The sequence below is a fragment of the Contarinia nasturtii genome, unplaced genomic scaffold (assembly GCF_009176525.2).
Source record: "Contarinia nasturtii isolate CC-2019 unplaced genomic scaffold, AAFC_CNas_1.1 Cnas_scaffold_810, whole genome shotgun sequence".
Classification (NCBI taxonomy): domain Eukaryota; kingdom Metazoa; phylum Arthropoda; class Insecta; order Diptera; family Cecidomyiidae; genus Contarinia; species Contarinia nasturtii.
In genome coordinates this window covers 1,372,292-1,385,571 of record NW_022198157.1, presented here as the reverse complement: position 1 = coordinate 1,385,571, position 13,280 = coordinate 1,372,292, and the positions used below count along the sequence as shown (strand labels likewise).

The window sequence follows — 13,280 nt, the reverse complement described above, 5'->3', positions numbered from 1 at the left end:
AAACAGTAAACACAACGCTCATTTGATATAAACAAAATTGAAACTGCGAAATGTCATCGCAGTATTGATGGACTTTTGAAATTTGGCCGTTAACAAAAATAAAAATGTATGTACATTTTCCGATGTTGTTCAGAATATTTATTATTATTTCATTAGTTCGGCAACGCTATGTTTATGTTTGTTTATTTTGAATTTCCCATTTGGAGCCTACACGACTTTATATAACTAGAGGTGTACGAAATTACGCATGACTCAACAGTCCCGCTTCGGGAAGTCGTAATACCAATCTCTATGTTTTGTGATTGCTATCAATTGGCATGAAATTTGACCCTCTTTAAATTGAAACATACCATTTTTTTAATTATAGATATGGGAAACACTCTAATATACATTCATGGTTTTACGCATGGTACATTCTATTCCATGCAAATTTCGGCCTACTAGATGATGTTTTTCAAACTACATGTTATTGATGTTGTCGTTTCATTACTCTGGAAATTACTTTGGGGTTTTTTGATCACTCAAGCAATCTCATTATTTCCTTGTTTATCCAAAACATTCAGAGTTGTTGCATGTTCTATTGAATTGGCAAGGGGCTATTATTCATATTGAGTTTGGTAAGGTACTTGGATCGTAAAATTCGTAGCCCGGTTCACAGGATCATTGATTTTCTGTTTTATAACGTTTGTTGAATAAGAATAAGTCTTTTGTTGCAATGCAAATGCGTTAAAAATTTATTCATCTAATATCAGATATGTTTGAAAGTTTACAATCAATATTTACAGTTTCTTTCAAATCCAAATACATATTCGTGACGTGCAACATTGAGCCAGTGGTAACCATATTTCAAATGAATTCCCCCGAAGAATCTTATTTCCCATGTTTCACTTTGGAGGTGTATACATCGTAGCCTAATGAGATTGTGTTGTCATACAAAATGCGATAGCGGTTGGGAAGAAAGTAGAAATTGACTGCAAGAAGAAAATAATAGTATAAATATTATTATTAAAATCAATAGATTATCGAATTGTTGTCATACTAATTTGTGCGGGTGGCCACACCGTCCATTCTGCCAGATAAAGTCGCCATGCTTTTTCCTTAATTTCTCTAATAATCTCATCTTTGCTCGTTCGTTCCAGCAAACCAAGCGTTATAAAGAATGTTGATATCACAATCGGGCTGCAAATGATTTGGTCCCAAAATACTTTTTGCAATACAATCGATAAACTTCTACCCGGAATGCGTGCATCAATGAATTTATACCAATAATGGCATGCAACACCAACGGTTAATCCCGATAATGCCATATGAAACGTTCGTTTACTGCTATATTTTTCGATATCTTTGGTATAAAGCTCATACTGTTGCTCAAGGAAATCACCCACGCTCGACAATGACACTGAAATACAGCAATTTGTATACAATAGATACTTCGGACTGAATGCTTTTTTGTGAAACACTTTCCACGAACGGATTGTAATAAATTGTTTCGCTGCGTGAATGAATTTCATTGCACGCAAAACAACAGAAACGATAAAATAAACGGCGATAAATTGTTAAAATTAAATTAAATTCCTTCACTGAATCAATCAAAGAAAATAAAACCAGATGTCTGTTATGATGAAAAACCTTCGCATCACAAGAGTTATGAAATAATGGCAAAAAATAAATATGAGGATATCTTTATTGTGTCGCTTTTAGCGGTCAAACTGTCAAGAGTATTCACGTGCGATAGAAAAATGTCAGTGTGAAGAGCGATTTCGCCTCGCCCAATTACAGCGGCGAAATGAATCACAAACATTGAGCGATATATTCGTTAAGTGGTAGCTATTTATTCATACGAATTTGAATTGTATAACTTATAAATAGTTTGACTAATTGTTGCGCCTAAGGGTCGTTTCATTTTTCCACACGGAATGTTTGCCAAAAGGTTTATTGCTTCGTTTTCATCGAAACACCGTTGGTATGCGGACAGAAGACTTTTTGGCGTTGGATACACTTCGGTTATTGCCAGCGCTTTATCGATTGACAGGGTTTTCAATGAGACCAGTTGACGATTAAACATATCACGAATTGTGAAATTTCTCATTTTTCCCGTGCTGTCAGAGAATTCTTTGAAGTCAATCAGTTCCACTTCAGATTTTGAGTTAATCTCGCTGTAGTAGGTGGGGGGTAAACGATCGATTTCGGATTTTGTCGATTGCACCAAATCTTTTTTCTGCAAGAAGAAAATGATGATGTTAACATATTTCCAGTTTGAAATTGGTATAAATGTGAAGCTATTATCAATTCCCTTTAATTTGAGGTCAATTTCAAAAAAACAGCTCGTTAGACTTGGCTAGACTCACCGCAAACATTTTGATCAACAAATTGCTCATAACAGACAAATAAAGCATTGAATCGTCATTCGAGTCGGTAAATTTCAAAATGAATCCATTTTGAATCAATGTATTTGTGGCCGCTTGCAATAAATTCGTCAATGGAAGACCAACGTGTGTATTGTTCCCGCGATTTTCAATCATATAAATTTTATTGTGTAAACCACAGTCAGATAATCGAAACTTTTGTTCGTGAAATCGGCCATCTTTTATGGAGCTCGCCAAATCGTCCATTCGCTTACGTTCAACAATATACGGTAAGACAAATTCGTGCTCTTTTCTTGTTTCATCACGACAAATCCAAAGAAAATCACCCACTGACAATCGACGCACTTCAAATACAATCTTTCTTTGCTCCAATGCCTTCAAAGTTGTGTCCAGCATTCGTTTTGATTTCCTGAAGAAAAGAAAACACAAAATGCGTATACGATATGCAAGACAAAAATGTGGTCTAAATCGTACTCACCCAGCCGTTTCTTGTGTGTCAACCAATAGAATGATTTTAAATTTGCCACCACGTAGCCGCACTTTCGATGGCATGAAATCTACCGATGGCATGGGTTGTGTCATTGTCACAATGGGTTCCATTTCAATATCCTGTTCAAATCCATTGTCATTGAGTAGTGCTTCGAGTGTATCATCAAGTTTATCCTTAAAGTCAAAAATTGGATTTTTCTTGGTTCGTTTTTCGTCAAATCGTGTCTTCACATCAAAAATGATACTTTTTTCCTTCACACCCATTTGTTGTTCGCTGAGCAATCGACCTGGATTTGAATCTTTGTACACTTGTAATTGTTTGTCAATCATAGCACAGATACCACTGCCAAAACCGTCCAAAATGGCACAATCTCGTCCTGAATACAAAACCAACGGGTATTTCTTCAACGATTCCAACGCTTTAGCCAATGTATATTGTTTCATTGATTCTTTTTCTTCCGCTTGTTTCGTCCAATACTCCAACCATTCGGTAAACAATGGATTTGGATTTTTAGCACGAAAATAAATTCGCGTTGCTTCTGACATTGCTTAAAAATGGAAATTGAACTATCGAAATCAAGTGTGATCTTTTGAGAGAGAAACAGCTGTTTTGCCGGCAAAACCAACTGTCAAAGCAACAAAGTGCAGCGAAATCGCCGGAACGCATGAACAAAAAAAAAAAACAAAACAAAATACATACTGACATCTTGACATTTGCTCTTGTTGACATGCAAAAGCAATTGTAATAGGATTTTTGTTGTTGTTACACCAGCAAATAAATATATCGATGCATAGAGCTGTCAAAAATATTACTTCAATTTAATTTGCAACGCAACTGAAGAAGGATTTCATCGATATGTGACTTTTTCTGCACATGTTTTATTTTATGTGTGTAAAAATATAATTACATTGTGTTGAAATTGAGGTAAGTAAAAGTATGTTGAATACTGCATTTCATATCGAGTGTCGGCACTTTTAACTCTGTACTATTAATTGGATATGTGCATATTTATTTTTGAATTCAAATACACAGATCGACAATGGAAAGGCTTGAGACGGATGATGGTGCTGGCGGTAGTGGAGACCGGCCCGAAAAAGATGTGAATAAAGCCGAGTATTATATCTCTCAATTGAATTCGAATAATGCGAAAAAAGTGGCATTGTGCCTTGTGTTGGGTTTCATCTTCTATCATGGATTGATTCATTTGAGATACGGTGAGTTCAATATGCTACGCAAATATTTCGTGATTCATCGATTTTTCCAGTGCAACAGAATTGAATCCATAAAAAACTAATATTATTCGATTTTTCTGCATCGCAATAGGCACTGATTCATGTAAATGGCTGCTCTCCGATGGACGTTTCAAAGGGAATCGTGAATGGCAACCGTATGGTTGTATGATGCACAAATATACACAAACGTGAGTTCGTCACCGGCCAACTTTAATCAAATCACTATATATTTTAATGGCATTTTTTCCAGTGATGGTTTTTTCCTATCTGAATAGCGCTAGCTATTCGCAGCGTCTGAACAGCATTGCTGCCCAGATGCTGAATCGAAGCGGTTGCCGCACGCGTTTTGTACCACACAACATATTGTCATATAGTCTAAATAACCAGTGAGCTCACAGAGTATGATACACTAATACCATAGTCAGTATACAAACGCATGTCGAACAGAGAACGAACGCGAACGTATATGCTCTGTGTGGTACAAACGAAGTGTGTTGCGCGTGCGGCAACCGCTACGATTCAGCATCTGGGCAGCAATGCTGTACAGGCGCTGCGAATAGCTAGCGCTATTCAGATAGGAAAAAACCATCACTGATTTTTTCCGATGTTTACAGTGATACCAAACGTTGTTTCCGTTATTTGGTATTTTGGGGAAGTCATCATCACTTTGTGTTTATTGGCGATGTTCGAATTCGTACATTGTATCAAGCATTTGTCAAACATTTACAAGTATTTTCATCAGCGGCCAATGTGGACGATAACAAATCGACGACCCTGCGCTACGATGAGCCGATCACCAATTTGGAATACAGTGATTACAAATTGAAATTGCGGGCGAATTTCATTCATTCGCCAGATCTAACGCCAATGATAACCGAATTCAATCGATGGCAAAACATCGAAGACCCACCCTCGTTCATCATTGCAAGTACAACGAGTGCACAATTTATGCAGGGAAACATTACAAAGGAAATTATCAAGAGTTATTCGATGAATTTATCGAAACTCATGCAACCGATTGATACGTTGACGCGAGAGAAAAAAGTAAAAATTCTGTGGAAACTTCAAGATCCAGTCAATGAGGACAAATTGGCCGATGAGTGGAAGAACGTACAAAATGACATCATTGACAAATACAATGAGGCAGCATATTCAATTCTCAAGTATTCGGGCGTTCAGATCTTCTCATCGTCGAAACAGATCGCAAACGGTCTGCTGGATGAAACAATCGATGGATGGCGTTTGAGTAAATTGGCCGCTCAACATGACATCCAAATACTTTTGAATATGTACTGCAATGATTATATGAATTTTAACGATGGTTCATGTTGCAGCAGCGCTGAACCATATACAGTTCTGCAAATTATTACGTACGCGGTGTTTGGTGTGAGGTAAATTTCCAAGTGTTCGATAAAATGATAAATTTAATGAATTTAGTTTTATTTGATTTTCTTCGTTTCAGTCTATCTTTGACCATGGCGATGGTGACAAGGCGATGGTGGTTACATTTACGTGGATATACATTCTATGTGCCGTTACGACGACAAACAAACAGTAGCGTTGCAAATATATTGGCCAATGATTTGAGCACACCATTGTTTGCCATTTCAACGTTGGCCATAATAATGGGATATTTTTATTTGTGCGATCGCACCAATTTCTTTATGAAAGAGAACAAATATTATTCAGAGTTTAGCTTTTGGATTCCATTAGGTTATGTATTTGTATTAGGGTTATTTTTTACCGAAGATAGTCGATTCACAAAAGTATTGCATCGCGATCAAACAGATGAATTGAAAGGATGGATGCAATTGGTCATATTAATTTATCATTTGACGGGTGCCGAACGGATAACACCGATTTATATGCAAATCAAAGTATTAATTTCAGCCTATTTATTTTTATCGGGCTATAATCATTTTAGTTATATGTGGCACACTGGCAACGCCGGCATCACGCGATTCCTTCAAATTCTATTTCGAATGAATTTCATGACCATTGTGCTGTGCTTGTGCATGAATCGCCCGTATCAATTTTACTATTTTGTACCGTTAATATCGTTTTGGTTTGTTATCATTTATTTCGTACTGGCATTGCCACCACAAATCACTTCGAATAGCGTTGAAAACAATCCATATAAATATTGTTATTTGGTGTTGAAATTTGTGTGTCTGTTGATTGTGATTACGATTTTCTACATGAGTGAAGTGTTCTTCGAGCGAGTGTTTGTGACACGACCGTGGAAGGCACTGTTTGTGACAACAGACGATGACATCCATCAGTGGTGGTATCGATGGAAACTTGATCGATATACCGTCACCTATGGCATGATTTTTGCAGCCATTTTTCATATTGCACAAAAATTTAATATCGTCGACGATAATACAAATCATAATTTATTTGCTGGCCGAACTTCGATCATGGCCGCCATACTTTCATTGGGCGGCATCGCATTTTATACGACATTCTCGTTTTTGTGCCGCAACAAACAAGATTGCGAAGAAATTCATTCGTATGTTGTTTTTCTGCCGATCATTTCATATATTGTACTGCGCAACATATCGGGCATATTTCGCATAAGATTCTCATCGTTTTTCGCATGGTTCGGTCGCATTTCATTGGAGTTGTTTATTTGCCAGTATCATATATGGTTGGCCGCTGATAGGAACGGTGTTCTTGTACTTTTGCCAGGCTTTCCAACACTTAATATTTTGATATCGTCATTCATTTTCGTTTGTGCATCGCACGAAGTACATCGTTTGACGCAAGTTCTCTTACCGTATGCTGTACCAAATGACTGGAAAGTCGCTCTTAGAAATTTAATTGTATTCTTGATTATACTTATACCGATAGGTAAATATGATGGCATGTTTTGAATTTTTAATTCGGTCATAGTCATATACGGCATTATTTAATTTACAATGGTAGCTGTGACGATTTTCAAACTTACCAAATTGTTTCATAAATAAAATAAATACTATTTAAAAATGAAATCTTTTAATAATTTTACTACAAATTCATTGCGTTTGGAAAAAATGTGAATTCAACAAAAGAAATAGGATTCACGGCATTCATATTATCCTTTTATCATCGTTGTCGTGCATGTATGTGTGCATTACACACACAAACAATACCAACACTAGCAGCCATCTTTGATGCAAATGTACATTAGTATGTGTGGAAAGATTTCTTTTGTTCATTACTTGCTAACACTCAGAAGAAGCAAAAACTCACCATAAGTTCTTTAAAACGCATGTCAAAAAATTCGTCAAACAAATATCAGTTAATTAAATAATTTCCTACATAAGTTTACCAAGAAACAAATAATTTTGTTAGTTAAATCTTTAAAATGGCATCTAATTTGGAAAGTAAATCGGCATCAAAGGCAACCGCAAAGTTATATCTCAACGATGAACTGGCCGATGTGCATTTTGTATTCGGTAGCGATGATGTGGTTGAAAAAGTTCCGGCGAACAAAGTAATTTTGGCATCATTGAGCCCAGTGTTTTACGCAATGTTTTATGGTGATTTAAAAGAAGGAGCTGAAGTAAAAATTGTTGATGCGAGCGTCGAAGGATTCAAAGAGTTTCTTCAGTTTTTCTATTTGTATGAAATTACGCTGACCATGAAGCATTTCGAAACCGTTTTTCGATTGGCTGATAAGTATGATATCCTTGAACATATCAAGTTGTGTGTCGAATTATTAAATTCAAATTCGAAGGTGGACAATATATGCTGGGGTTACCAAATGGCTTTGTACCTTGAATATGATGCACTCATCAAACTCTTTGAAATATCATTTGTTAAATCAGGTGAGGAAATATTGGCCACCAAAGCGTTTCAACAATGTGAATATGATACCTTGAGACGAATATTGGCACTAAACTTTCCATGCAGCGAAGTGAATGTGTTCAACGCCTGCTTGAAGTGGGCACAAAATTCATGCGAAAAAAACGGCCTGGATGCAAAAAAAGGAGAAGACATAAAATCTCAACTTGGCGACTGTTTCAAACTGATTCGTTTTGGAGCAATGACAATAGAAGAATTATATGCAATCTCAAAAGAATACACTGGACTTTTCACTCTGGAGGAGTTATTAGATGCTGTTTCTGTCATCACAATAGGAGGGTATGAGCCGAAAATATTTAAACGAAACTCACGACAACTGAATTGTAAACCAACTTGTGGACTATGCAATGGAAATCCAAAACCCGGTATTTTTGAGCCATATTTACACCGAAAGGAATGGATTAGAGCAAACCAATAGTTCATAATTCAAATATAAAAAAAAATTGAAATCGATCCAAATTAAATTAAAAATTAAAATAAAAGATAAAGTTTAATACCTCTACATCTTCAGAATTAGTTTTAACGAAGTTTAAAATAATTTCAAACGAGTTACCTAAAAGAAAAAAGATCATTGTATTTACGCAATGGTATAGAATTAATTAAGAACAAAAAAAATTCTTTAAGAACAATGAAAGAAGAAAAAGAATTTATGGTTTTCAATAGAAAATATAATTTTGCTTTCAAAGGATATATACCGCACATATAGTTAAATGAGAAATCACAATCGTTTACCGTACAAATGCAGACTATGCACTTTTTAAGGAAATATTTACAATATGAATTTAAGTGTATGCGAAATCTGATACTGTGAACATATATACATATTTATAAGCGAATGTATACAGTCTGCTTTAGGCAATACACTCAACCTGAACTGTTAAGTCTTGGGTATTTTTGCATAAACAATTTCTTTGTACATGTTAAATAATAATTGACTGAGTATATAAGTATAAGCATACATACACATTTGTTTCATTTCAAAGTTAACGCATAGCACCTCAATGCATTTTCAGCAGATTTATGTATTTCATTTCTTGTCAAACACTTGGTTTCTAAACTGATAATTGTCACTATCCAATATATTGTACTCGTGTAACAAAAATTGTTTTTTGCACGAAATTTTGCTAATTTTATCAATTTCGAACTTTCAAAATGGCAAATATTTTAAAAAATTACTCAGCATCGGAAGCAACCGCAAATCTATATCTCAACGATGAATTAGCTGACGTTCGCTTCGTATTCAGTAAATATGATGTGATTAAAAAAGTTCCAGCCAATAAAGCAATTTTGGCATCATTAAGCCCAGTGTTCAACAAGATGTTTTACGGTGATTTGAAGGAAGGAGCTGAAGTTGCAATAGCTGATGCGAGCGCCGAAGGGTTCAAAGAGTTTTTACAGTTTTTCTACTTAAGTAAAGTGACGCTGACCATGGAACATATCGACACCGTTGCTCGATTGGCGGATAAATACGACATTCTTGAACATGTTAAGGCATGCGCCGAATTTCTCACTGGCCAATTAACTGTGGAAAACATGTGCTGGGGTTACGAGTTGGCTTTGATTCTTGAAAACGATGCATTAATCGATTATTGTAAAACCGAGTTCATCAAATCACCAAAGGAAATATTGGCCACCGAAGCATTCGCACGATGTGAAACTAATACGTTAGAAAAAATATTAAAACTCGACTTCAGATGCAACGAAGTAGATATATTTAATGCATGTCTGTTGTGGGCAAAATTCGCGTGCATAGAAGCCGATCTCGATGAAAATAAAGGGGAAAACATAAAATCTCAACTTGGCGACTGTTTCAAACTGATTCGTTTTGGAGCAAGGAAAATAGAAGAATTCTATGCGATCTCAAATGCACAAACTGGACTTTTTACTTTGGAGGAATTCCAGGATACTGTTTTCGCAATCACATTGAAATGCAATCACATTATGGGACGAATCGAATCCATTAACTTGTCAACGATCATGTGCAAAACTTGAAGGCAGAATTCTCTTAACTACACAAATCGTCAGATTCAAATCAAATCAATTGCTTCTACTGGGAAAAATTTATTCGGCAAAGACATACGGACCCGCACTTGATATACTAAAGAAACGTGATGCGAACGTCATAATTTCTGAGATCAATGGAAACTCTCAGTCGAAGATACAAATATATGCTGGATTAGTACCAAAATTATGGGATGAAAAACCAAAAGCAATGATATTTTTGCCAGAACCAATTTTAATCAAACCTGATGTTTTATATGAAATTCGTTTGGAATTACCAAAAGCAATAGAACTTATGCACGGATATTTTGGTGGATGGGAGCCAACGGTAGAAATGGATAGATTTTTTACGAAGTTCGGACGTAAGTTACAATACTTCTTTATCTGGTTGGATTTCAGAATTGATTTTTAATGTGAAATTTTAAGAACAATTACCTTTTGTACTTGATAATAATAAGACGAAGAAAATTAATTAATACCGTTCGAGAAATAAATGATGATAATTAAAAAAATCACTGCTCTACAGAAGAGCTTCTCTTTTCAATAGATAAACCACTGCCGTTTCATTTGATATTTTTATTTCAGAAATATTCGTCATTATCATACATCTAAATAAATGGAAATGGTATTATGCTTAATTTTGTGAATTATTTAGCTATGAACTCTTATAACCGTACAAATAAAAAAAATAATTCATGAATTAGATGGACTAATATTAATGGGAGACTCTAAATCTAATGTTGGATAAATGATTTTGATTTTTTGATTTTTTTAAGAGAGAATTGGTATTCTATTGAGAATCACTGGAGCTGGTACTTGAACTGTCCGTTGACATAACCTCAACCTCATCTTGATTTGCATCCTTATGATTTCTGCAATAAATTCAAACTCATAATTAAAATCAAGCAGTAGACCTTTTCTCTGTCGTAAATAGACTGGAAAGTACCTTGTATCAAGTGGAACGCTCGTTGCATTTGAACTTTTACCCATGGTCATGTGTAGTTCACCCGATTGCATCCATGCAAATTGATTCTGTGACGCCAACGGAACGTCTATTTTCCACAATGAGAAAAAACATTATTGAATGAACAAATTCTGATTAAATGGTAATTCTATCCAAAATAAATTACCTCCAATCGATGGTTTTGGAAAATCGCTTGTGGTTGCACTTTGATTCTGCGAACTATGACCATTTACATTCGATAAGTCTGATTTGCCTAAGAAACCTAATCGCATTTCAATGTCGGTTGGATACGGTCGTCTCAAATCACCCTGTTGCCATGTCAATGGTGCGCTGATCGCATTAGATGCACTTATCCTGCAAAAAATAAATTCCATTCGATTTAGTTTGTAATTGAGATCTTCATTTGAATGTAAAAAGTAAATGTCTTACCGGTATGCATATTTGATGAGTTCTTCGGATGATACCGGTTTCTTATTGGCAACATTGATGCTGGCTAGTTTTTGACGCGCTTGAAATAGTGCACGCGATAAAATTTCCTCTGAATCTTTTAGGCGACGTTGCAACCGTTTGATTTGTTGATCACGTAAATGAACTTTTGCCTTCAATGCAACCATCTTCTGTTCGATTTGGGCTTGTTCTTCGGCCAATTTCAAAACGCTTTTAAATTCATCGTCCTTCGATATGAGCAAGTCAACCAATTGACTGTGATCATTTTGTGAGATTTTCTGATGTTTGGGCGCATTCGAATTCTCAATCAATTCCCTGTGAACATAGTAAATTTACAAAAATAATTTAAACTATTAAACTCTACTACTTTCTATCGTTGAACGTTTCTCACTTACTTTGCTATGATTTCAAAGTCATCGATTAGAGACAGAAGCCGCTCTTTGGTGCTCATGTGTGACGACATTTTTTTTTTTAAATCAAATTGAATTAATTCACGTTTGAAAAGATAAAATAATTCAGATTAGGCAGTATGTGCGTCGAACGTCGAACTTATTATTGTCAATCGAACAAGCTGAATATTTTTGTGTACGAAATAGCTGTCATTGTCATAATGCGACCAACACAAGCGCCCTCTGATGTTGCAGCGAAATTTCTGGCAAACGTGTACTCTCAAGCTTTAATCAATGGCGCACTTTTCGAATATTTTGGAGAAAGATGACAATCAAACTATATGAACAGCTCAAATTGAAAAAAAAAAAATGGAAAAGTTTAACAAAATATGCATGCATGTTTTTTTAATTTTATTTCAACCATAATTGACCATATTATTTTCAAACCGAATTTCAATCGTAAATTCTCAAGTTTTTTCTTTGTTTTGTTCCGAAAAATTTAAAAATATGTTTTCGAATGGCAGACAATTTTTAGCCGAGACACGTCTATTTTTGTAATATCAACAATGCGAAAATTCATCAAAGTGCTTATCGATTGCATGGCCAATGATGATGATGTGTGTATTTTGTTGAATCAGCGCGAAATAATAGAAAAGCTATCTTTCCAGCAAATGAAATCTCGTCCACATGCACATCATCAGTTCTCTTTTTCCTTCATTTTCATAAAAATCAGTTGTGATGAAATCATTTGCTTCGATTTGGTATGGGCATGTTATGAACAAAAACGTATAACGTTTGCGGTTATCAGTATACTCAAACCGTTTAGGTTTAGTCTGTAGATTAGATTAGTCAAGGCGAGTGAATTCTCAATGATTTCAACACTCACACATTCACATTGTATGATGCGCAATTTTCAATAAACTTTTCGAACGATTTTGTTTCACACACTTCTGCCATGTAGTTGTATATTTTTATTGGAATTGCGTCAAGTTCACGTAAATAAACTTGCATCTATGTATGAATGAGTGTTTTAAATGGGCTTAAAATCGTTCGAGACGACTGAATTGAACGGGGGAATCAGAGAGGGCGCTGCCCGCAAACACACACACACACATCCATACATCAAAAATAATTGAATCAACACAAAAGAAAAAAAATTTGATTTGATGTACTCAAAGTTCCTTCATTAACAGTTTATTGATGAGAAAACGTTACATTGTCGAAAATCATTTGAGACATTTGCAAGAAAATTGAATTTCTTTGCAAATACATTTTGATTGTTGTATGCTAAACTCTTGCTGTTTCTCTTCGCTCCAACTGGATTTAATCAATCCGAAAAATTCGATCGATTTTATTTGATTGGGCGAAAGAGTACAGTGTCCGATTCAGTTCGAATGTAAAGTGTGTGGCAAACGAATCAAGGAGCAGATTAACGATTATTTCGGAATCATTTAAATCGAATGCTTCTCGAAATTTACGCTTTTCACAAAAACACAATTTACTCATCCTCATTATTTTCGTAAAAAAATATAAAATGTATTA

At 35.3% G+C, this 13,280-nt stretch overlaps 6 protein-coding genes across 7 annotated transcripts; 3 read left to right on the top strand and 3 right to left on the bottom strand.

Moving 5' to 3' along the window:
- Positions 1 to 723: 723 nt before the first annotated feature.
- LOC116341865 (mpv17-like protein 2) lies at positions 724 to 1,697 on the bottom strand. Its single transcript, XM_031769190.1, has 2 exons — positions 1,040 to 1,697; positions 724 to 971 (listed from the first exon to the last, which is right to left on the bottom strand). Exons 1-2 carry the CDS (start codon positions 1,509 to 1,511, stop codon positions 871 to 873), a joined length of 573 nt encoding a protein of 190 aa, XP_031625050.1. The 5' UTR covers positions 1,512 to 1,697; the 3' UTR covers positions 724 to 870.
- A 113-nt stretch (positions 1,698 to 1,810) lies between these two features.
- LOC116341864 (crossover junction endonuclease MUS81) lies at positions 1,811 to 3,465 on the bottom strand. Its single transcript, XM_031769189.1, has 3 exons — positions 2,845 to 3,465; positions 2,349 to 2,775; positions 1,811 to 2,218 (listed from the first exon to the last, which is right to left on the bottom strand). The coding sequence occupies exons 1-3, from the start codon at positions 3,399 to 3,401 to the stop codon at positions 1,832 to 1,834; spliced, it is 1,371 nt and encodes a 456-aa protein (XP_031625049.1). The 5' UTR covers positions 3,402 to 3,465; the 3' UTR covers positions 1,811 to 1,831.
- A 136-nt stretch (positions 3,466 to 3,601) lies between these two features.
- On the top strand, positions 3,602 to 7,081 carry LOC116341932 (N-acetylneuraminate 9-O-acetyltransferase). 2 transcript variants are annotated; one of them, XM_031769359.1, is made up of 5 exons: positions 3,602 to 3,780; positions 3,889 to 4,070; positions 4,180 to 4,276; positions 4,703 to 5,479; positions 5,551 to 7,081. In XM_031769359.1, the coding sequence occupies exons 2-5, from the start codon at positions 3,896 to 3,898 to the stop codon at positions 6,962 to 6,964; spliced, it is 2,463 nt and encodes an 820-aa protein (XP_031625219.1). In that variant the 5' UTR covers positions 3,602 to 3,780; positions 3,889 to 3,895; the 3' UTR covers positions 6,965 to 7,081. The 2 variants fall into 2 exon arrangements, with proteins under 2 accessions (XP_031625219.1, XP_031625220.1); XM_031769360.1 differs by having other exon boundaries at positions 3,602 to 3,790.
- Positions 7,082 to 7,437: 356 nt separating this feature from the next.
- On the top strand, positions 7,438 to 8,355 carry LOC116342203 (BTB/POZ domain-containing protein 6-B-like). Its single transcript, XM_031769722.1, has one exon. The coding sequence runs from the start codon at positions 7,438 to 7,440 to the stop codon at positions 8,353 to 8,355; it is 918 nt and encodes a 305-aa protein (XP_031625582.1).
- Positions 8,356 to 9,089: 734 nt separating this feature from the next.
- LOC116342202 (BTB/POZ domain-containing protein 6-B-like) lies at positions 9,090 to 9,929 on the top strand. The gene has a single exon (XM_031769721.1). It carries the CDS (start codon positions 9,090 to 9,092, stop codon positions 9,927 to 9,929), a length of 840 nt encoding a protein of 279 aa, XP_031625581.1.
- Positions 9,930 to 10,499: 570 nt separating this feature from the next.
- On the bottom strand, positions 10,500 to 11,980 carry LOC116341988 (mediator of RNA polymerase II transcription subunit 4). Its single transcript, XM_031769442.1, has 5 exons — positions 11,745 to 11,980; positions 11,332 to 11,664; positions 11,069 to 11,256; positions 10,885 to 10,990; positions 10,500 to 10,810 (listed from the first exon to the last, which is right to left on the bottom strand). Exons 1-5 carry the CDS (start codon positions 11,810 to 11,812, stop codon positions 10,729 to 10,731), a joined length of 777 nt encoding a protein of 258 aa, XP_031625302.1. The 5' UTR covers positions 11,813 to 11,980; the 3' UTR covers positions 10,500 to 10,728.
- Between the last annotated feature and the right edge of the window lie 1,300 nt (positions 11,981 to 13,280).